Source organism: Hemisphaericaspora subhashii (genome assembly GCF_019202705.1).
Source record: "Hemisphaericaspora subhashii strain CBS 10753 chromosome Unknown scaffold1, whole genome shotgun sequence".
Taxonomy (NCBI): Eukaryota; Fungi; Ascomycota; class Pichiomycetes; order Serinales; family Debaryomycetaceae; genus Hemisphaericaspora; species Hemisphaericaspora subhashii.
Window position 1 is genome coordinate 39,037 of NW_026057214.1, and position 21,160 is coordinate 60,196.

General features: G+C 33.5%; 7 protein-coding genes across 7 annotated transcripts; 4 read left to right on the forward strand and 3 right to left on the reverse strand. All coding sequences in view use genetic code 12, as the record gives it.

The window, feature by feature from the left end:
- Window positions 1-443: 443 nt before the first annotated feature.
- On the reverse strand, window positions 444-1,658 carry J8A68_001189 (uncharacterized protein; the record flags this gene model as incomplete). The annotated part of the gene is made up of 1 exon (XM_049404816.1): window positions 444-1,658. One exon carries the CDS (start codon window positions 1,656-1,658, stop codon window positions 444-446), a length of 1,215 nt encoding a protein of 404 aa, XP_049265365.1.
- Window positions 1,659-5,920: 4,262 nt separating this feature from the next.
- J8A68_001190 (uncharacterized protein) lies at window positions 5,921-6,769 on the forward strand (the record flags this gene model as incomplete). Its single annotated transcript, XM_049404817.1, has 1 exon — window positions 5,921-6,769. The coding sequence occupies one exon, from the start codon at window positions 5,921-5,923 to the stop codon at window positions 6,767-6,769; it is 849 nt and encodes a 282-aa protein (XP_049265366.1).
- A 696-nt stretch (window positions 6,770-7,465) lies between these two features.
- On the reverse strand, window positions 7,466-8,641 carry J8A68_001191 (uncharacterized protein; the record flags this gene model as incomplete). The annotated part of the gene is made up of 1 exon (XM_049404818.1): window positions 7,466-8,641. The coding sequence occupies one exon, from the start codon at window positions 8,639-8,641 to the stop codon at window positions 7,466-7,468; it is 1,176 nt and encodes a 391-aa protein (XP_049265367.1).
- Window positions 8,642-10,137: 1,496 nt separating this feature from the next.
- J8A68_001192 (uncharacterized protein) lies at window positions 10,138-11,046 on the forward strand (the record flags this gene model as incomplete). The annotated part of the gene is made up of 1 exon (XM_049404819.1): window positions 10,138-11,046. The coding sequence occupies one exon, from the start codon at window positions 10,138-10,140 to the stop codon at window positions 11,044-11,046; it is 909 nt and encodes a 302-aa protein (XP_049265368.1).
- Window positions 11,047-11,667: 621 nt separating this feature from the next.
- J8A68_001193 (uncharacterized protein) lies at window positions 11,668-14,498 on the forward strand (the record flags this gene model as incomplete). The annotated part of the gene is made up of 3 exons (XM_049404820.1): window positions 11,668-11,697; window positions 12,013-12,768; window positions 13,683-14,498. 3 exons carry the CDS (start codon window positions 11,668-11,670, stop codon window positions 14,496-14,498), a joined length of 1,602 nt encoding a protein of 533 aa, XP_049265369.1.
- Window positions 14,499-15,722: 1,224 nt separating this feature from the next.
- On the forward strand, window positions 15,723-16,995 carry J8A68_001194 (uncharacterized protein; the record flags this gene model as incomplete). The annotated part of the gene is made up of 2 exons (XM_049404821.1): window positions 15,723-15,725; window positions 16,279-16,995. The coding sequence occupies 2 exons, from the start codon at window positions 15,723-15,725 to the stop codon at window positions 16,993-16,995; spliced, it is 720 nt and encodes a 239-aa protein (XP_049265370.1).
- Window positions 16,996-17,507: 512 nt separating this feature from the next.
- Window positions 17,508-20,582, reverse strand: NMD5 (Nmd5p; the record flags this gene model as incomplete). The annotated part of the gene is made up of 1 exon (XM_049404822.1): window positions 17,508-20,582. The coding sequence occupies one exon, from the start codon at window positions 20,580-20,582 to the stop codon at window positions 17,508-17,510; it is 3,075 nt and encodes a 1,024-aa protein (XP_049265371.1).
- Between the last annotated feature and the right edge of the window lie 578 nt (window positions 20,583-21,160).

Here is a 21,160-nt window from a genome sequence, read left to right on the forward strand (position 1 = left end):
TGCACACATTATAGATATGCTTCATTTATACAATGTATAATAACTTTGATTACTCTTTTAGGTATCTTCCAAATCGTAATAAAAATGGTTGCAAGAATTGTGTCTATGCAAAGATATGCATATTCATGCAAAAAGTCTCTCTCTCTCTCTTAGTACAGATGTAAAGTTATAAGCATAAGATATCAATTAGTAGTATTATTAATTTATGTACACATTGTATATATATAAAAGCAAATTCTATTAAAGCAAACGTAAATTAACAATTGTAATAATGTTAATAAGCAAGAAGAAGTGAAAACGAATAATCATAATATAAACAAAGAAAACAAAGCAAAGAAAACCCACAAACCAAAATAACATCAACACATACATAAACTACCAACACTGGATATAAAATCAACTACCCTTTCATTTCTGAAAGAGCTTATTTCTGATTAAAAAATCTAATCAAACTTCAACACATCGTTTAAATCAACAACATCTCCCTTAATTTCAGTGGATTCCTTTTGTACAATACTTACGGCAATATGACAACTACCCAAAACTTGTTCAACAATAGTTTGTTTTCTTCTTAAATAATGACCTGGACCTTCTTCAAAATGTTTTTCTTCAGGAAGTGAAACTATAAATTGATAATAATAACTTGAAACATCTACAAAAGTAGATTTATGTTCCACATCATTTTCTTCAACAACAACAGTAGGACCATCTTCTTGTTTAGTATCTCTTTTAGAAATATTTTTAGATACGGTACTGATATGAAGTGTATCATCAATTTCAAATTTCTTTGTAGGAATTTTATTAAAATTTGGTAATACAACTTGTTGATATTCCAATTGACTATGCTTTGAAGTCATACAATGGGATTCAGCATGGTTTATAGATGGAATCATAACATTTAAACCAATAGCAGCACTATTGTTAGTCTTCTTCATTTGAGTTATATTATCAATTAAAGAATCAACTTGTTTATTTATAAATTTAATATTTTTACCAAATATATTATGTTTTAATAAATGTTGAGTATTGGATGGATTTATTTGAAAATATTTTTCATCATGATAATAAACTGCATGACTATCTTGAGTAGATATACCAATAACAGGTATGCCATAATTATCAATACTTGATTCAATCATATTACCAACTGTAGCTAAAGATTCTAATCCTTCATTTGGACCAACAATTATTAAATCAGGTTTAAAATCAGGATAATATTTAGGTAATAAAATATCCATTCCAATAGTTAAAGAATCCATTGGAGATGAATTTATATACCAAGCATCCTTTTCTAAAGGATCTTGACCAAATTGTGATGTTTTCACTGGAATAAATATATCTTGTCTTGGAATTACATGTTTAGCTTTTCTCAGATTTAATAATTTAATATTTTTAAAATATGTTTGATGAACAGGTAATAAATGACCATATTCTCCTCCATCTTCAATGGCGGAGGGGTCATCGGTAATAGCATCATCATCCTCAATAGTTTGATATAATGGTGCTACTAATATTACATTATGATTATGATGTTTTAAATGAGAATACAACATTCGTATATTCTTTGCAACCCAATTATCTGTGGTTGTTAAAACTATATTTAATGTTAATACTTGTGATATAAATGTTGTAGTTAATAGTATTAATGATGATCTCATTGTGCTGTGTGTATGTGTGTATATATATCTATATGTATTGGGTATTTTGTAGTTGTTGTAGAAAAGAGTTTTGTAAGTTTAATTGATGTGTCTTTATATTTATAAGAATTGTTTGTTTTATTTTGAGATCATAACAAAATAAGATTTTGGTATATAAATTTATAAATTTTTTTTAGTCAACGTGGGTTCATTTAAATGGGGGGATAGAGAGGGTTCTTTATATCTTTATATAAATAATCATGATCAAAAGTTGCAAGTGTCCATATAATAAAATAAAATAAGACAATGTGCATATACACATGGGAAGTCCCCCCTCTAACTCCTGAAACAATGAAATCAGATTCCCAATTAGGAAGAAGATTAAAAAATAATCAATTTTGCAGCCACGTTTCTCTTGCTATTTTTTTTTTTTTTTTTTTTTCATCTGTTCAAATAAAAATCGCTCAAAAGTTTATTTTTAATATTTAATATTTTTTTTATTATTAATAGCTATTACAATTTTTACCTGTTTATATTTTATATTTATTATTAATTAATTATACAAACCTACTACCATTCTCTATCTATATCTACACGCGTTAATTGTCTCATTCCATATTTCAAGTTTACTTTGTAGTATATCAAAAGTTAAACTATAAATGTACATTATAGATTGAATTTCACTCCCTTTTTTCTCATTGAGCAAGGCTTAGCTTACTTGTACACTTTAAGATGTATGTCTATTTTGCAAACGGTTACAGTTACCCAACCCGTCTCCCTATTCGCTTCATTACCCACTAAGTCACAAGATATAAAAAAAGTTTAACAAGAAGAAAAAGCCTTCAGGCTTATTGATTTCTATTTTTGTCATTGTTGTTGTTGTTTTTGGTTTATTTTGAGAATTCGTCGAAATTAGGCTTTCTCTTTCATCCACTCAAACGATCATTATTGCTAAAGCATAGTACGAGCAATTATTCGAATCGATATTACTTTTAATTTAAGATATGACATCAGATTGACGTATGACATACATCTCAGATCTCGTATTTTTGTAGATTGTTCTAGACAATATCGTATAATTTTTTTATAGAATGATTTGTTTTTTTTCTTAACCGCGGAGAAGACGCAGATTTACGAACAGTCACATGACTCAAGTTTCTATAAATAGATTCAGAAAGGGCATTTTTTTATTAATGAAGCCGCGAGAGACTAGTCACGCTAGTACTTGTCGATTAAAGTAATAGATTCTCGACGCAGCATCTGATGATATCGGAAATCATTGAGAATAACCCAGCCCCCTATAGAATTTAAGGTATGACGCATTGTTGCAATTTCGTTTGTTGAAATATTTAGGGTTTTGGTTTTTGGGCTTTGAATCGATTTCGCGCTTTGCAGAAAACTTTAAATTTCAGAGTTTCTCATATGTTTGCCATTGCTCAGCCTGGTTTGAGCGAGTATCCTTTGAAATAGACTTCATCTCGCTTCATTCGCAAAAATCGCGTATTGTTTCGCACGTCACTAACCTTTGAAATTGCGCACAAAAAAGATCATGAGACCGCGCCTTTATTTTGCAGCCGTTTGTTGAAACAAGAACCGAGAACAAAAAAAAAGCTGAAACTTTCTCCGACCGTAGAAAACCTTCTCTTTGTTAAGTATTTGTCATAACTGGTTACCTTAAGTCAAATTAATTAATTTTCGATCATCTAAGTAATCTTATATTTGTCTTCGCGCTCTGTTTAATACAAATACATCTGTTAGAAAAGTCTCATTAGAATGTTTTTCAAGCATTAAATCCTATGCTTGTCGGGTCTTTTTTACAAAAAAAAATTTTCAAACTTTATTATTAAAAGAGAAAAAGCCATATCTAGACTGATGGAATAAAGCAGCCCACCCGGATCATCAGACTCCTTGAAAAAGCCAACCCGGCTAATAGCACTTTTTTGAAACCTTACACCTACAGTGTGTAGTTTATCTTTTTCTCGATAAGTCATTATTTCTCCTAAATTCATTCACACCTTTGTGTGATTTCATTTTGGTTTTGATTAATTGATATACCGTAAAACTGAAAGATAATATCCAATCAGAATTGTTATTCTTTGGCCTGTTGGACCGTTCGTCCTTGTTGGTTTTACTCAGCGTCTCGTGATACAATCGATGTATCCGATTTTAAGTTGTGACTAATTTGGTAGTAATTATTTAGGAAGGATTTGGTTGGAGCTGTATGCACTAGATACTTCCAATCTATGTTTCATCAGGAAGACCAACTGCGGGCCTGATTTGTTGATCGATTCGAAATAATAGACATGTTTCTAGTTCTTCTCTTGTTATTTGGTTCTAAACATAGAATACAGTTTTATTATGTTTTGTGGTTGATTATGTTTCTTCTGTTATTTTTAGCCCCCCTCCCCGGGTTAAATTGCCAAATTTCATCTATAGTATTAGGATCTTGTATTCGGATTTCATTGAATTTCATTGAAGTTTTTTCAATGTCTGTGAATCCTTAATTTCAAAGGCTCTCGTCAAGGGATTTCAGACAGTTTGCAGGTCCTTTTGCAGTTGTGTTGCAAAGTCGAACCCTTATTCTAGAATGGGTTTTCCCTGAATTTGTAGTAGGGATATGGTTAATGGTTTTATTTTGACTAAACACAAATGAAAATCTCCTTGGGACTTGAAATTCTAAGACGCGCAAGGTCTAATATAACGGTTGAATTAATCTTTGCGAAGCACGCTTGTGAATAGCTTTTGTCGTTTGGTTGAAAGACGTGTGAGTTCAACGGGACAGATTTGAGACTCTGTCTTCGACCTTTTTCATCTCGTTGATTAGATTTCAACTTTGCTACACATAGAAATTGGCATCCATAAGACGTTGTTAGGACCCGCGTGTCAGAATAAAAATTGTTGCATTTTATCCTTCCCTCAAAGAAACAGCAAATCAACTTTCATATTCTTCAAATAACAAGAAAATTCGTCTTGCTCTTTTCCCTTTCAAAATTGATGCTCTATATTAGCTAAATCAAGTCCTCCTTTTCGAGGTGAATATCTAAACCAAGTGGGTTCATCCGGGTTAGATCTCCCTTGGTCTCTTGGTCAAGACCGGGTATTTCTGAAGACATGAAAGAATGGTGTTTATCAAGAAGGACGATTTTTGAAAATACAAAGAAGTTGACTAGAAGTGCCCTGGCTTGTAATGGAAATCTCTTGTACTGCTGTCGGTTTTAAAAGTTTAATTACGCCTACGATTTGCCTGAATTGTGAGTTACGTCTTTTTTTTTCCTTGTAATATTAAGGAAAAGCTATATAATTATTTAAAAACTACATAGAAAACCAGTCTTTGACCATAAAAATTATCTAGTTGGTCTTTCTTTTTTTTTTCTTTTTACATAATAGGCATTGTCCTGTCTGTTGCCAAGAAATTTCTTGCTTCTTAAAAAAGAAACGAAGGGACAATTTTTTGCAACTAAAAATACAGCAGTACCTTCAGCCATTATTATTAACCAAACGAAATGACATGATATTGATATTAGAGATGACCACATTAGGAATTTATTTTCTAATTGTCATATTGTAGTTTTCTTCAGTCAATAAATCTAAATCTGTTTGTTTCAAGAAAAGATAATGAAACCGGAAAATTTTCCACTGTAATGTGAAGCCGTTTAATTGAACTCAAATTTACGAGATTAATCCGATACCATCAGATTCTTCCAGATGACGTATGGTTTTAGCCTTACTGTTTTTCACGTCATAGATCGAAAGTATCGAAACTTTCTTCTATTACATCACACGATATATTTTTTTAACCACCCCACAATATTTTTTAGTCTAACTTTATCTAACGTGTTTGAAAAAATAATACTAAATTTCTAAACATCTTTTAGAATAAATTGTGAAGATATAGAACCAGCTGCAAATAACTAACAAACTGGGCAAATTGCAGTGAGTTAATTCAACTCGGAACTTATAACGAAAGTTTTGCCCGTGTTCGTTTCCAAGATAATTGAAAACTTCCAACCTCATTCTATCCCAGGTTCGTGTTCTATAATTAGATATTTTCAGTACATGATCAATGGGTCATCAACAAATTATTTCGTAAGGCATTCGCGATATCTTAAATTAGAACCCAAAAAATATCATAATATGACCCGTCATATATTCGGGTAATTTGCAAACGAAAATGACGTAGATTGACAGGTCTAACGTAATATAAATAGGAAGCAATTTCTCTCTTTTAAAGGAGGTATGTTGTTTCTACTTATTATTACAACAGCAAACATAAAACATTAAAAATGTATAGAAACACTTTTATCAAACTTTTGTTTGTATTTTTCCTTTGTGGAATCCTGAGAGCTACTGCTTTATATAACAAAAGAGAAGCTGAGATGGACAAGGAAGAATACGAATCAGAAATCAATATTTTCAATTGCAAATTAGGAGCTACCGACAAAGACTCATGGTTAGAACGAATGGATGGTGTCATTGCTGCTATGAAATCAAATCTGATTAGGATGAATACATTCTTCACTCTTCAAGGCGCTCTGGCTGATCAAGCTGAAGATATTCTGGTCCGCCTTAATGGCGATGACAAGACTTCTCCTTGGACTTATGTTGGTGCTGATGCTGGTGTTCCAATTTTTTATAATTCTAGTGAATGGGGATTTGTAAATGGAACTAGCCAAACATTCCGTTCACCACATCCTCCACCCTGGGCAGCAGCTTTTTCAACAGGTTTATTTATCAACAAAATGGATGAGTCAGAAATAATTATAGTCAATGCCCATGCTGATGCGGAATCTGAAGAAGAACAAAAAATGGCTACTAAATATATTCTAGGAAAAGTCTCTCCTCTTAAGCCATACCCTCCATGGATGATAGCTGGAAATCTCGATTATTCTACTATTAGTAAAATTCTTCCCAGTATTAGGACTGACGGCAGCATTAGGGCTGATAACAGCATTAGGACTGACGGCAGCATTAGGGCTGATAACAGCATTACGGCTGGGAATATCGTTTTTGCAGTTGGAGATGGTATTGCGGTATCTGCATATGAATCAGTCGATAATAAGCTGGATGACGGTATTGTGTTTAGCGAAGATAAACCTTCCATAGTTACCATAAAAATTCGAAGAGACTGGTGAAAAAAGCCAACCAAGTAAGGATTAATGCCTATCCCATTTTGTAATCACCTGTCTCGAACAGACTGATTAATTTAAAGGATCACCACAACAACTACGCCTATGCTCACGTTCATTCTTAGTTAGGTTTTTTCTATATAGGCTTTTAAATACTTTGTAGATTTTCCTTAATGTTATAAGAAAAAAAAAACTATCACATTATTTTTATGCATGCTTCTAAGTATATAAATATTGTTTATAGAAAATGCTACAAATTTATGTTTTATTAATCCTCCAGTATTTTCAGCTAAGGATATTCCTGCCTTGAGATGTCTTAAATAAATTTGCTGGCTTTCTTTTCTGCTTGGTTGCAAGGTTCCAAAACCTCTTTTTCGAAACTATAAAGGATGGGTCACGTGCTTTGTCCTTGTATTTCCATTCAGGAAACGATTTCCAACGTATTTTACAGCGAAGCTTTACATCTGAAAACCTTTTATATAAATATACTTTATTCTTCAGTTATCCTCTATAGTAGCTCAAATAAATACACGTATTATTACCTAGAAGACTTTGTCTCCTTATTTGTAAACGCTACAAAACCCATTCAAAGTACAATATTAAAAATTAAGAACATCTAAGAAAAATCAAATTGAAGGATTTTCTATAAACAGTCTATATATTTAAAAAGCGAAATAAAAATAGTGTGCTAGACATTAATCCTTAATTGGTTGACTTTTTACTTTTGTAACGTTTTAGGGTAACTATGGAAGGTTTATATTCACTAGACAAAATATTGTCATGCAGCGTAGTATCCATTGATTCATATCCAGAAACAGCAATACCGTCTCCATCTGCAAAAACGATATTTCCAGTCCCAATGCTGCCATCGGTGCTAATACCGCCACCTTCCGGCCCAATGTTGCCACCACTATTAATGCTGCCATCAGTGCTAATACTTCCACCAGTGCTGCCATCAATGCTGCCACCGGGCCCAATGTTGCCACCACTATTAATGCTGCCATCAGTGCTAATACTGCCACCAGTGGTACCATCAATGCTGCCACCGGGCCCAATGTTGCCACCACTATTAATGCTGCCATCAGTGCTAATACTGCCACCAGTGGTACCATCAATGCTGCCACCGGGCCCAATGTTGCCACCACTATTAATGCTGCCATCGTTGCTAATACTGCCACCAGTCTCAATGCTGCCATCAGTCCTCATGTTGGCAAGGATTTCGTAGGAACCCCCAATAGTAGAATAATCGAGATTACTAGTCACGATTATTGGATATCCATTTGCACTTCTCCAAGGATTGATTTTTTCCACAAGAAATTTGGTAGCCAGTTGTAGCTCTTCTTCAGATTTGCAATCGAAATGGGCATTAACTATATTTATTCCTGACCCACCAGTTTTGTGGATAAATAAACCTGCTGAGAGAGTTACTCTAGTCTTTGGGGTGATTGGCTTGATGTACGGTCCCTGACAACGGAATAGCAGTTCAGGACCATTTATAAATCCCCAATCACTCGAATCGTAAATAATTGGAACACCACCTACTTCACATTCAGCACCATTAGAAGTCCAAGGAGAAGTCTCGTTATCTCCATTAAGACCAGCCTCAATATCTTTGACTTGATCAGCCAGAGCTCCTTGAAGAGCGAAGAATGTATTCTTCTTCAATGAATGTGAATGCATCGCAGCAATGGGAACATCCTTACCTCGGAACCAGGAGTCTTTGTCCCTAACTCCAATGTTTCCACTGAAAAGAATGATTTCTGGTTCGTCCTGTTCCTTATCCGTCGGCGCTTCTCTTTTGTGATATAAGGCAGTGGCTCTCAGGATTCCACAAAGGAAGAAAACGAAAAAAAGTTTGATAAAAGTGTTTCTATACATTTGTATGTTGTTTGTTTGTCTGTTGTTGTAATGATGAATAGAACCAACATACGTCATTTAAAAGAGAGAGTTTGGACTCTATTTATATTACGGTAGATCTGACAAGTCATCCACGTCATTTATGTTTGTAAAGCACGGGACTATGGGAATGGTCATACTAAGGTATTTTTTTTTTTTTTTGATGCTAGCTTAAGACGTCGCTAAATGCCTTACAAAATATGGCACAAAAAAAATAAAAATATTTTTTTCATGACCCATTGCTCATCCTCACAGAATATTTAATTATAGAATACAATGCTGGAATAGAATGAGGTGGAAACTTTCGATTGTCTTGGAAGCAAACTGAAAGTTTCTTTATAAGTTCTGGGTTGAATTATCTCACTGGGATTTGCCCTATTTGATAGTCACTTGCAGTTTGTTGTATATCTTCACAATTTGTTTTAAAAGAGGTTTGAAACATGTTAGATAAAGTTAGACTAAAAAATATGGGGTTGATTAAAAATATATCAAGCTTATTATTAGAAGCATGTGTTGATGATTTCTATTTATGTCAAATAATAATTTATTATTCCAAAAAAGAAACGACGTAAAAGCCCTTTTCCGAAACAAAAGATTTTCCGAGGATGTACTGTTAATCCGAAGTGATACTGATATTTCGGATAATTCTGATAAGAAATTGGTTTTGAGCTTTTGCGTTAATGGGAGAATTGCAAGCAAAATATTCATAAATATTCCTACAAGTATCTCTTTCTAGTAGTATATTGATACTGGAAGAATGATAGCTTAATATCAATTCATGTCAAGTCCTCTTTTGAAGGATCATTGGTTTTTTAGAATTAGACTTGCAGGGTCTTTCCCGCTTGTCCGACGTTGGAAAAACCGGAAATGTTGCGTCATCTTCAGTATTTATTTTTTAACCCCAATATTTTTTCGGTAAGCAGAATTAAATCTGCTTAAAAAATGCTCCGAATTTCCGCTAAGAAAAGTTTGAATATGCAATCAACCTGAAACTACCTGACTATTGTTTCAGGAGCGTCATTTATCTAAGATATGAAGTGTTTTCTACTAACCCCTAGGGAACTTATACTTTTCCGTCTATGCTGATTGGTTCCCGTTTTGTACTTTATAGGCATTTTTGCATGGAGGTATGTGATAAATACTTACAACCTAAAACCAAAAATAATCGGTTTGGAGATTTTTCCGAAGGACAATCACTGGTACCAGATCAAACAATTTAAGTTGTATCATTGAAATTTGGCATCCGACCGGGTATTCTATAATAAAAATTTCCTTTGCGGATTCAGTTGCTTCCACAATCGTCATCAAAGCACTATTTTTAACTCTAACAATATTTTTTTCAGATGTTGCATAAAAAAATAATTCAATCTTTAGGTCAAAATATAAATAAAGAGTTCGGATATTCTCGATAAAGTAGATGGGTAGTTTATTCTGTTCATCAATACACATACAAAAAACAACAAGCATATAATATTCAAATGTACAGGAACATTTATTTAACACTTTATTTCATTAGTTGGCTTTTCAATCTACTGAATGCCGCTTACTTATATCCCCAGAAATCAAAGAGAGGAGAGGGTTCGTTCAAGTTTAGGATTTTTGACCTTAATATAAAGGCAGATAAAAACTACGATTATGGTCAAAGAGTCTGGTCTGAACGTAAGAATGCGACTATTGAAGCCATCCTAGCAAGCTCTCTGGAATATGCAACAATTATCACACTACAAGAAGCCCTTGTAACCCAAGTTAAAGATATTGAAGATGGTCTTAATAAAAATGGAGGTTCATCTTGGACCTATTTTGGGGCTGGGGCAGACGATGGTGTAGAGGCCGGTCAATTTAATCCAATATTCTACGATGAAAAAAGGTGGAAGTTAGACAGAGGAATTCAAAAATGGATGAGTTTTACTCCGGATGTGCCTTCGGTCTACGGAGGTACAGAGAAGAGGATATTCGTAGTAGCCACACTTGTCCACAAAGAATCGGGCCATGCTGTCAACGTAGTTAATACGCAACTTGACGACAAAGAGGTGATATTAAGAAACTTTTGGTGTATAGATATTGTGGATTATATTAGGGAACAAGACGAAATTCATAGAATTTTACCAGTAATTGTGAGTGGTGACCTCAACTCTGGTGAAGAGAATATTCCCTATAGGATTCTTTCACGTTATTTTTTTGATTCCTCCAAGGTTGCGAAAGAGCAGATTATACCCTTCTCCACCGTTTCTGGTTTTTCGGGTTATGAAGGAAAAACGTCTGATTTTGTTTTCATGAACCCGTCAGCTTCTAAACTTTCTACTACACGATACGAAGTAATGGATAACAAGGATGGAAAATATAGATTTAGTAGCCATAGACCGGTCGTTGTTGACTTTTCTACGTAAGCCAAGGGATAGAAACAAATAGACTATTTATAGATTTTAGATTTGATTTTTTAGTTTTAAATAGAAATGACATATGTGTGTATTGATTGTGTAAAAACTGTTATAGCCTGCCGCGGCTTAAGTAGAATGTTCAAATCCGAACAAAGATTATTTTTTCACCAAAAGAGAAATTTGCGGCAAGCTAGAAAATATTCCAACAAAAAATAACTTTTAGAGGCATATGTACATATGACTAAACGCACCATTGTATACTAAAAATAATTATTTATTATTCCAAAAAAGAAACTCCGGAAGCTGCGTGGGACTAGTACCTGTTCGGGTAAGTTAAATTCAGGGATCAAGCAGTTAATCCGAAGTTATTCCGAGAATCCCGGGGTACAATATTAAATTTCATTTGCGTTAACCCCAGCATTGTATGAGAAAGATTTGTGATTTGTAACTAGATCCTTATAAGCCTATATGTTAGCAAATTAAGAATTAACTAACCGTTGAGTTATTGTAAATTGTGTCTGATTCTCTCAATGTAGTTGCAAATTGTTTACATTACTGTACCCGTATCTAAAAGTACATTTCTATAAATAAATTTTTCCGGGTGTTCCCTCTTTTTTTCCCTCTTATCACATGTTTGTCTCCCGAGGTCATCAATATTTTGTATGGCATTAGCGATATTTTTTATCGAACCTAATAAAAAATAATTCAATATGTCTTATCAAATGTAGTATAAATAGAAGCTATTATTCACTATGAAGGGGAATGCTGCTGGTTCTGTTCATCATTACACAGAACAAATAACAACAAACATTCAAATTCATAATGTATAGAAATATTTACATCGCAATATATTTTATTTGCTGGTTTTTCAATCTTCTGAACGCCGCTTGCTTATATAACAAGGAAACGCAGAACGTAAAGAGAGAAAAAGAATCATTCAAGTTCAGGATTTATAACAATAATATAAGGGCTGAGAGAACCAACTTGGAGCCGTTTGAACGTCCTTGGTCAGAGCGCAAGGACGCCGCCATTGCCGCCATGCTGGAAAACTGCTTGAAAGTTCCAACAATTATTACCCTTCAAGACGCTCTTCTCAGTCAGGTTAATGATATTAAAAATGGCCTTAATGAAAATAAGGGTACCTCGTGGACTTATTTTGGTTACGGGGCAGACGACGGGGCCCAAGCTGGTAAATTCAATCCAATATTTTACGATTCAACCCAATGGACACTAGATTCTGGAAGACAAAGATGGTTTAGCATGTCCCCTTCTGAACCTTCACGCTATCCCCCGGCAACCAACAATACAACAATTATTGAGGCTACCTTGATTCACAAAGCAACCGGGAATGCAGTGAATATACTTAATACCCAGCTTGATGACAAACATGAAGATACGAGACAGTTGGGAGCATTGGATCTTCGAGTTTATGCTGAAAAATCGATGCTAATAGGACATCCGACTGTTGTTACCGGTGATTTCAACTCTAACAAGAGCGACCGTCCTTACAAATACATTTCCAACCCACGCTGGTTAGTTGATTGTTCTAGGTACGAAAAACCGGAATCTAAAAATTTCTTCTCCACGTTTTCTGGTTTTTCAGGTCCAGAAGGAGAGACAACCGATTTCATTTTTGCTGATATACAAACTGTTCTTGGTTCCAACTACGAAATCATTGATAATAAATCTAAAGATGGAACCTACAGATTTAGTAATCATAGGCCAGTCATTGTTGACTTTTTATACTTAAATCAGGAGAGAGACGTATAGACTATTTATAGAATATAAACTTGATTTCTTTTTAAAGTTAAATGCATGTAACATCTTTAACATAGTATTGTAAAACTATATTGCGTTGAATTTATTGCTGATGTTCAAGTTTGTGCATTGATTTTTTTTTTCTTATTGATTATTTTTTGCACCCAGACAGAAATTTTCTTTTCCAGAAGTAGAAAATAATCTCTCACAGAAAATAACTTTTAGCCGAACACACGTGCATGACGAAATGTGTCATCGTATACTAAAAATAATCATTTATTATTCCAAAAAAAGAAACTCCAGAAATTGTGCGGGACGGGTTGGGATGAACTGGTTTGAGTGATCAACCAGTTAATCCGAAGTTATTCCGAGAGTCCGTGTGAACAATATTAAATTTCATTTGCTTTTATCCCAGTATTGTATGGGACGTTGTGCTTTGTAAATAGATCCTTGCAACGCTTTGTATTAGCCAATTAATTGGAATTAACTAACCGTTGAGTAATTGTATATTCGATTTTCTCAATTTAATTGCCATTTCCTTTTACGTTATTATACTTGCTTCTAAAAGCACATTTCTATAATTAGATTTTTCCGGATGGTTCCTTCTGTCATACATTTGTCTTCAGAGGTCATGGCATCAGGGATTTTTTATCACACCAGAAAAAAATAACTCAATATGTCTTATCAAATTTGGTATAAATAGAGATAAATTATTCCCTATGAAGGCGGATGTTGTTGGTTCTGTTCACCAATACCTAGAACAATAGCAACAAGTATACAAATTCATGATGAATAGAAACATTTACTTCGCAATATATTTTATTTGCTGGTTTTTCAATCTCCTGAATGCAGCTTGCTTATATAACAAGGAGACTCAGAACGTAAAGAGATTAGCACCATACCATTTCAGGATTTATAACAATAATATAAGGGTTGCCGGAACCAACTTGGAGCCGTTTGAACTTCCTTGGTCGGAACGTAAGGACGCCGCGATTGCCGCCATGCTGGAAAATTGCATGGAGATTCCAACAATAATTACCCTTCAAGGCGCTCTTCTTAGTCAGGTCAATGACATCAAAAAGGCTCTTAATGAAAATGAGGGTACCGCCTGGACTTATTTTGGTTATGGAGCAGACGATGGGGCAGAAGCTGGTGAACTTAATCCAATTTTCTACGATTCAAACGAATGGACACTAGAAACCGGAAGTCAAATCTGGATTAGCATGACTCCAAATGTGCCCTCACTCTTTCCAATGGAAACTCAAAAAAGAATAATTACTATGGCTACATTCAAGCACAACTCAAGACGCTTAAGCATACTCAATACCCAGTTTGATGACAAGCGTGGTGCATTAGCAGTGTTTGGAGCCCAGTCTATTGAGCAATGGACTAGGGAATTGATGAAAGATGGACATTTGACGGTTGTCACTGGTGGTATCAACTGTCGCAAGGAACACCAACCATACGAAGTTATTACCGAAACTTTATCTGATTGCTCTAAAAAATTCCTGCCACGCTATTCTACCTATTCTAGTTTTTCAGTTCCAGAAGGAGACACGTCAGATTTTGAAACGATAGATTTTGTCTTTGTTGATGCAGGAAATATTGCAACTACGAACTACCAAGTGATTGAAAATAAATCTAAAGATGGAACCTTTAGATTCAGTGATCATAGACCAGTCATCGCTGACGTGTTTATCTAAGTCAAGAGAACGAGACATATAGAATATTTAGAGAATAATTACTTTAAAGTTATATATATATGTATGCAACATTTTTAACATAGTAATGTAAAATTGTTATAGCTTGTTGCTTCCTGAATTTATTGCTGATGTTCAAGTTTGTGCATTGATTATTTTTCCACCGGACGAGAAATTTGTTTTTGCAGCCACCTATCGCGAGAATATATGATTCTTGAGTCTCAGTTACGGGATCATTTCAAATTACTTTTATTAGTTAAGTTAGTTAAGAAGAATACTACATATAAGTTAATTATTAGTTTTTGGATCTAAGACCATTTTTATATTATTGGATTACCAAATTTACTTAATAATTTATTGCATTTTGGGTTCATTCATTTTGTATTATAAATTCATTTGCTGGTAGTTACCAGATCCGACATTTCTGTGGATTTGATAGTTAATTAATTTATTTGTTGATCTGCAGGACGTTGCCAGATCCGAACTTGCTGTGGATTTTGATAGTTAGTTAATTTGCTGGACGTTGCCGATCCTCTTCACTGTGTATATTAATAATTAGTTAATTTGTTCACTTGCTATACAAGTTATTCACTTCTGTTTAATATAATTGCTAGTAATTTACTCTTCTCATAAGATACATCCTTGTCCATAATAGTCATTTCAACAATATTCTTATTTGGTGATACAAATTCTATTTCCGCAAAAATAACCTCTGACAAAAAATAACTTTTAACTGTTGAAGGTTGGGCTCTCTTGATGCAGTTTCTTGTTGGTTTTGTGGTTGTTGTTATCTATTCATTTGTGATAAAAATTTAATAATAGTCTAGTTGAGTTAATAAGTTATACTTAACGTAGTAGAGTATGATATATATATTGGTTAGATTCCACAAAGAGAGATATTTAGTTTTAAGTGGACTCTGTCCTATAAATTTGTATTTGTCTGCGAGCACTGCTCGGGCGGTCTGACTATGTCGACATCATCTTTCATCTATTTGGTCGATGACCATGTAAGTGATCTCTGATCATGTGTTTTCTTAATATTGAATGATCTTTGATTGCATCTCATCAAGTCTCTGACTTGTTCATAATATTCTCGTTTCTTTTCTGTACGTTTTCACATTCCTTTTTCTCGTCTTAATTATTCATATATTTCAGTTATTCTGTTTACTATGTTCATCTTATTCAGCTTGTATTGTTCATATTCTTATATCAAATATTGTGGTCTTTATGGTATGTCGTCTATTTTATATCTTATGTTGTCTATATTAAAGTAATGTTATGTTAGTATATTTTCTCATATTCTAAATAGGTACTAGTGATTTAATATTACCAAGTATATTTTCTAATGGAATTAATATGATCACGATTATTTTATAAACGGATCTCAGAGAATTTGGATTACATCCTACAACAATCAATATTTTGCACGGCTTTAACGATATTTTTTTATCACACCGATAAAAAAATAATTCGATACGTCTTATCAAACTTAGTATAAATAGAAGATATTATTCCCTATGAAGGGGGATGTTGTTGGTTCTGTTCACCAATATATAGAACAAAAGTACAACAATCATACAAATTCATGATGTATAGAAACATTTACTTCGCAATATATTTTATTTGCTGGTTTTTCAATCTCCTGAATGCAGCTTGCTTATATAACAAGGAGACTCAGAACGTAAAGAGATTAGCACCATATCATTTCAGGATTTATAACAATAACGTAGGGGTTTTGCGAAACAAGTTGGAGCCGTTTGAAATTTGTTGGGTAGGGCGTAAGAACGCCGTCATCGCTGCCATGCAGGAAAATTGCTTGGAAAAACCAACAATAATTACTGTTCAAGGTGCTCTTGTTAATCAAGTCAATGACATTATAAATGGCCTTAATAAAAATAAGGACACCGACTGGAAATATTTTGGTTATGGAGCGGACGATGGTGCCGAAGCTGGTGAATTTAATCCAATTATCTACGATTCAAACGAATGGACACTAGAAAGCGGAAGTCAAGTCTGGATTAGCCCGACTCCAGATGAGCCTTCACTCTTTCCAGGGGCAACTCAAAAAAGAACATTTACTATGGCTACATTCAAGCACAACTCAAGACGCATAAGAATAATCAATGGCCAATTTGATGACGAGATCGACGAAGCAAGAGACTTTGGAGCCCGCTTTATTGAGTTGTACGCTAGGAAACTGATGCAAGATGGATATTTGACGATTGTCACTGGTGGTATTAACTCTGCCAAGGGAAGCTATCCTCACGAACTTTTTACCAAAAATTTATCTGATTGCTCTAAAAAATTCCTGCCACGCTATTCTACCTATTCTAGTTTTTCAATTATACGAGGAGAAACAATGGATTTAGAAACGATCGATTTTGTCTTTGTTGATGCAAGAAGTATTGCGACTATGAACTACCAAGTGATTGATAATATAAGTGATGGACTCTTTAGATTCAGTGATCATAGACCAGTCATCGCTGACTTGTTTATTTGAGTCAAGAGAACGACACGTATATTCTATTTATAGAATATAGACTTTATGTTGAGATATGTACTAATGCAAGACTTCTTGAATGGATAGTTATGTGTGTTGGGAATGCGAGAATCCTTTTAATAATGGCTAAAAAATGTGAATATTCACTTTAATTTTAATAAAAAATAAAAAATAAAAAAAATTAAATCCAAAGTTATGAACCAAACAAATGAATCTGATATCTTCATTATTTTTTTTTTGAAGATGTCTGGTGGCTTTATTTCTATATGTAGGAGTGTATATATAGTTTGTTTTAAATTTGAATCATTTTTTGTAAAAACATCGACCTCACCTTATTTCCATTCCATCTGGATAATAAACTAACATGTGAGATCTATAGCTTTCAAATACATTCTGGATGTCGTTGCAGACCTTGATATGTTTCCTCATTCCTATTTCTTATAATATTTAATAAATTATAATATTTATTATGCAAAGAAAACGTAAAATCTATATACTATACGAATGATAAACTAATTGACCTCCATAATATCAATAAGTATCTTTTGATCATCTTCATTCAAATCACCAAACATTAAATTAAATCTATTTCCATTATTATTCTTCAACCCATTGACATATCCTTGAACAGTAAGGAAAATATTCAAACTATCCAATGCAGTAGCAACCAAGGGATCTTCAAATAATTCTTCATCAGCTTCATCGAAATATCCATTCGATTTCAACTTCAAATCTTCATTAGTTAAGAAATTGATGTATTTTTCAGTTTCTTCAGGTTGCTGGTCGGCATTGGTCACGTCGTCATCTTCATCTTCTTCCCCTAATTCATATTGCCAAATACCTTCATAATCCGCGTCTGCTTGTGCTGACGAGTCTAATTCGTCGAATTTCTTTCTCTTCTTTTCTAAATTATCAATGGCAACTGGTAATTTCTTTAACAATATGATTAAATTTTGAGAAACTTGTTTGATGGTAGCATCATCAAATTCAAGCATGGATAAATTCATCAATCCTAAAACTGACAACTTCAAGTCAAATACTCTTTCTAATTCCGGAATTGACAAGAACCAATTGTGTAAGAATGTGATAAACTTGTCCAGCTGTTGCAATAACATAGTTGTCGTCATGGAATCATAAATCAAAGATGAAATCAAAACATTATTACAATTGATAAACAATGATGATTTAGAATTATGTTCATCTTGAGTATTGTAGTGTTCAAGAACAGTTTTAACAAATGCGGGAATGTAAGGAATTGACTTTTGTTCTAAACAAAGAATAAAAGTTTGTGCCAATTCAAATGCATCAATTAATTCATTATACGCCATATCTTCTGATCCAACAATCAATTCAAAAATCTTAAAGAACATTTCTGCTAACTCATCATGATTTTTTAAATCTTCTTTACCATAAATCAAAAAATTCAATAAACATGGTTTTAATTCTTCAACATACATCAATGAAAGTCCCTTTTCAAATGATAAATATAACAATCTAAAATTCTTCCACATAACTTCACTTACACTTCTCATCAAAAATGTCGAATTTTCAATCAACTCCCCAATCTCAGCTAAGAAATCATCTTGTTCATTAACCAAAACAAATTCAATCACTTCAGAAAAGATTTCTTCCAATTTCAAACAAATATCACGCGAGTTCTCAAATGATAACAACACGGTAATCATAGTATTCAAAATCCCTAATGCGGCCATTACTTTATCACCTTGATCATCAATTCCATCAAAATTATCAACATCAACCAATGACGCCTCATTAATCTCACGAGCTAATCTCATAACTTGTGATACTAATTTTGTCATCAAATCAACTCCAAATGGTTGTAATTGTTCCGAGAAATTCTCAACACATTCTTGCATGACGGTAGAAATGGCATCATTGTCAATTTCATTAGATAATTCAAGTAATTTAGACATGGTTGGAAGAATTATACCACTAAGGACTTTCTTAAATTCGTCATGGATCATGAAAGATTGGATTGCAATTGCACTTTCGAATAATACGACAATACTGACATCTTCATTTTCTGGTTTATCGAAATTCTTTAAGATTCCATGAAAGATAGCAGAAAGGGTTTGTTCATCCTTGAATTCAATATCGGCAAATTGACCCAAAATTTCAATAGCTCTAGCTTGTAAGAATTCAAATTTAGAGTTTAAACTTGGAATAACAAGTGCTTGAATAAATGGTTCCATCTGATCACGGTATTCAGATTGCACATTGATTAAATCGGTTGAAATCGAGCCTAACATTCTAAATACACCTTCTTTCTTTTTGGCAATATCCAAGTTTTCTTCTTGTGATTGCAATGCAGTTAATTGTTGATGAATAAAAGTGATGATGGGAGTTAAAGTAGTCTTTTTTCTTTTGTATACAAGTGTGGCTAACAATGCCAATGCTGCTGCTTCAGGTGAATCATATTCTTGAGTTGGATCAAAACATAAATTAATATATTCCACTGGATCAATTTCAAAAGTTTCCAATAATTCATCATTAGGACATAACAATGGGAAAATTAAATGAGTTAATAAAGTCTCATAATAAGGCTTGATTAATAGCCAGGTGGATTTCTCAACAATACAATGACTCAAGAATTCAAGGAGTTGATACAAAGCAGTGGTACTTAACCATCTTGTACCTTGACAATATTGTTCAATTATATTCAAAAAGTTGTTAATGAAATGAGGGATAAATTCATTCAAAAACAAATCATGAAATTCGGTATATCGGAATTTCTGACTGATGGTTCGACTAGCATATCTTGTGAATAATCGATATAAATTTGCAATTGACCATTTATAACACTTCGAAATTTGTAAAAATGATTTTTCTTGTTCTGACATGCTCGAATTGGTGACGTATGATGGAGGTGGCATGTTTATAACTGATGCATGGAATTCTCCCCAGGCTAAAACGCTTGGTTTGGATTGTAAACTTTGGGGCAAATCATGATAAGTAACGAATTTATAAGCCTTTAAAATCAACTTAACAATCTCGGCATCAAATTCAGTCATCTCTTCGGGACTCAGAATAATCGAATTTCCAATGGTTAATAAATGAGGAAATACTGTACTTATAATTGAATCTAAATTCTTTCTATCCAGATTTGGAACCCATTTAAATTTTCTAGCAATTTCAGAAAAGCACAACATACCAGTATATACGCCTTCTTTATTATTACTTTGTAACAATTCTCCAGTAGTATTCAATAATCCATCCCATTTTTCAAATTCGCAAGCAATCAAAATTCTCAACACTGGAATTAATTGTTGCTTAACACTATATTCAACTGAGATTATCACTGGAATGATTCGATCTTTAATTATTGGACGTTCATCATTATCAATTCCATCCTTAGCATTCCAAAATCTGATGATTCTGTTCTTGAAATAAACAGCAGTGGCTTTCTTTAATTCAGGAGCAATGTCAGATATAAGGATATCTAAACATGCACCTAAGAATCCAGGTGTTTGACAGAATTCTCGAAGTTTAGTCTCTGCTTGTACTCGGATCTCATGGGAAGGTTGTAATGTTCCTGCTAAACATTGAATGATTAGATTAGCATCCATGATGATTTACTTCTTTCTATTGCAGACAATCCAAAATCAATTGATCTTAATGCTTCTTTATAGAAGAAGAACAACAAAGAAGAAGAAGAAGGTTTTACAACCACTAAGAAGGAAAAAAAAAATTCTTTCTCAAGATGAAGGGATGATGAGTTTTTCCAAGTAACCATACAAAATTTAAACAATTGACAAAATAGACTACAGAATACACAAAATCAACCTTTCAATGTTAGTAAATAAACTTCTATTGACTTCAATTAGTTCGTTTAACACGTTTAATTAAATTGTTAATTAAGAGTTGCAAAAAAACAAAATCTCACTTGCGAGAGCCGGGAATCGAACCCGGGGCCCAACAATGGGAATGTTGGATTTTACCACTAAACTACTCACGCAAATTTCCAAAATTTTGAGGAAAAATAGCGCTACCAATTTTGTAATTTTTGATCACATGACCAAAATTGATTTTAGAAATTACGAATGATCATAAATAACTAACAAGTCATATCAATACTGATGGGTAAGCTTTGAGAAGGAGGTATCATCCTATGACAATCTAATAGTATTTTTGTGTCTCCAATATG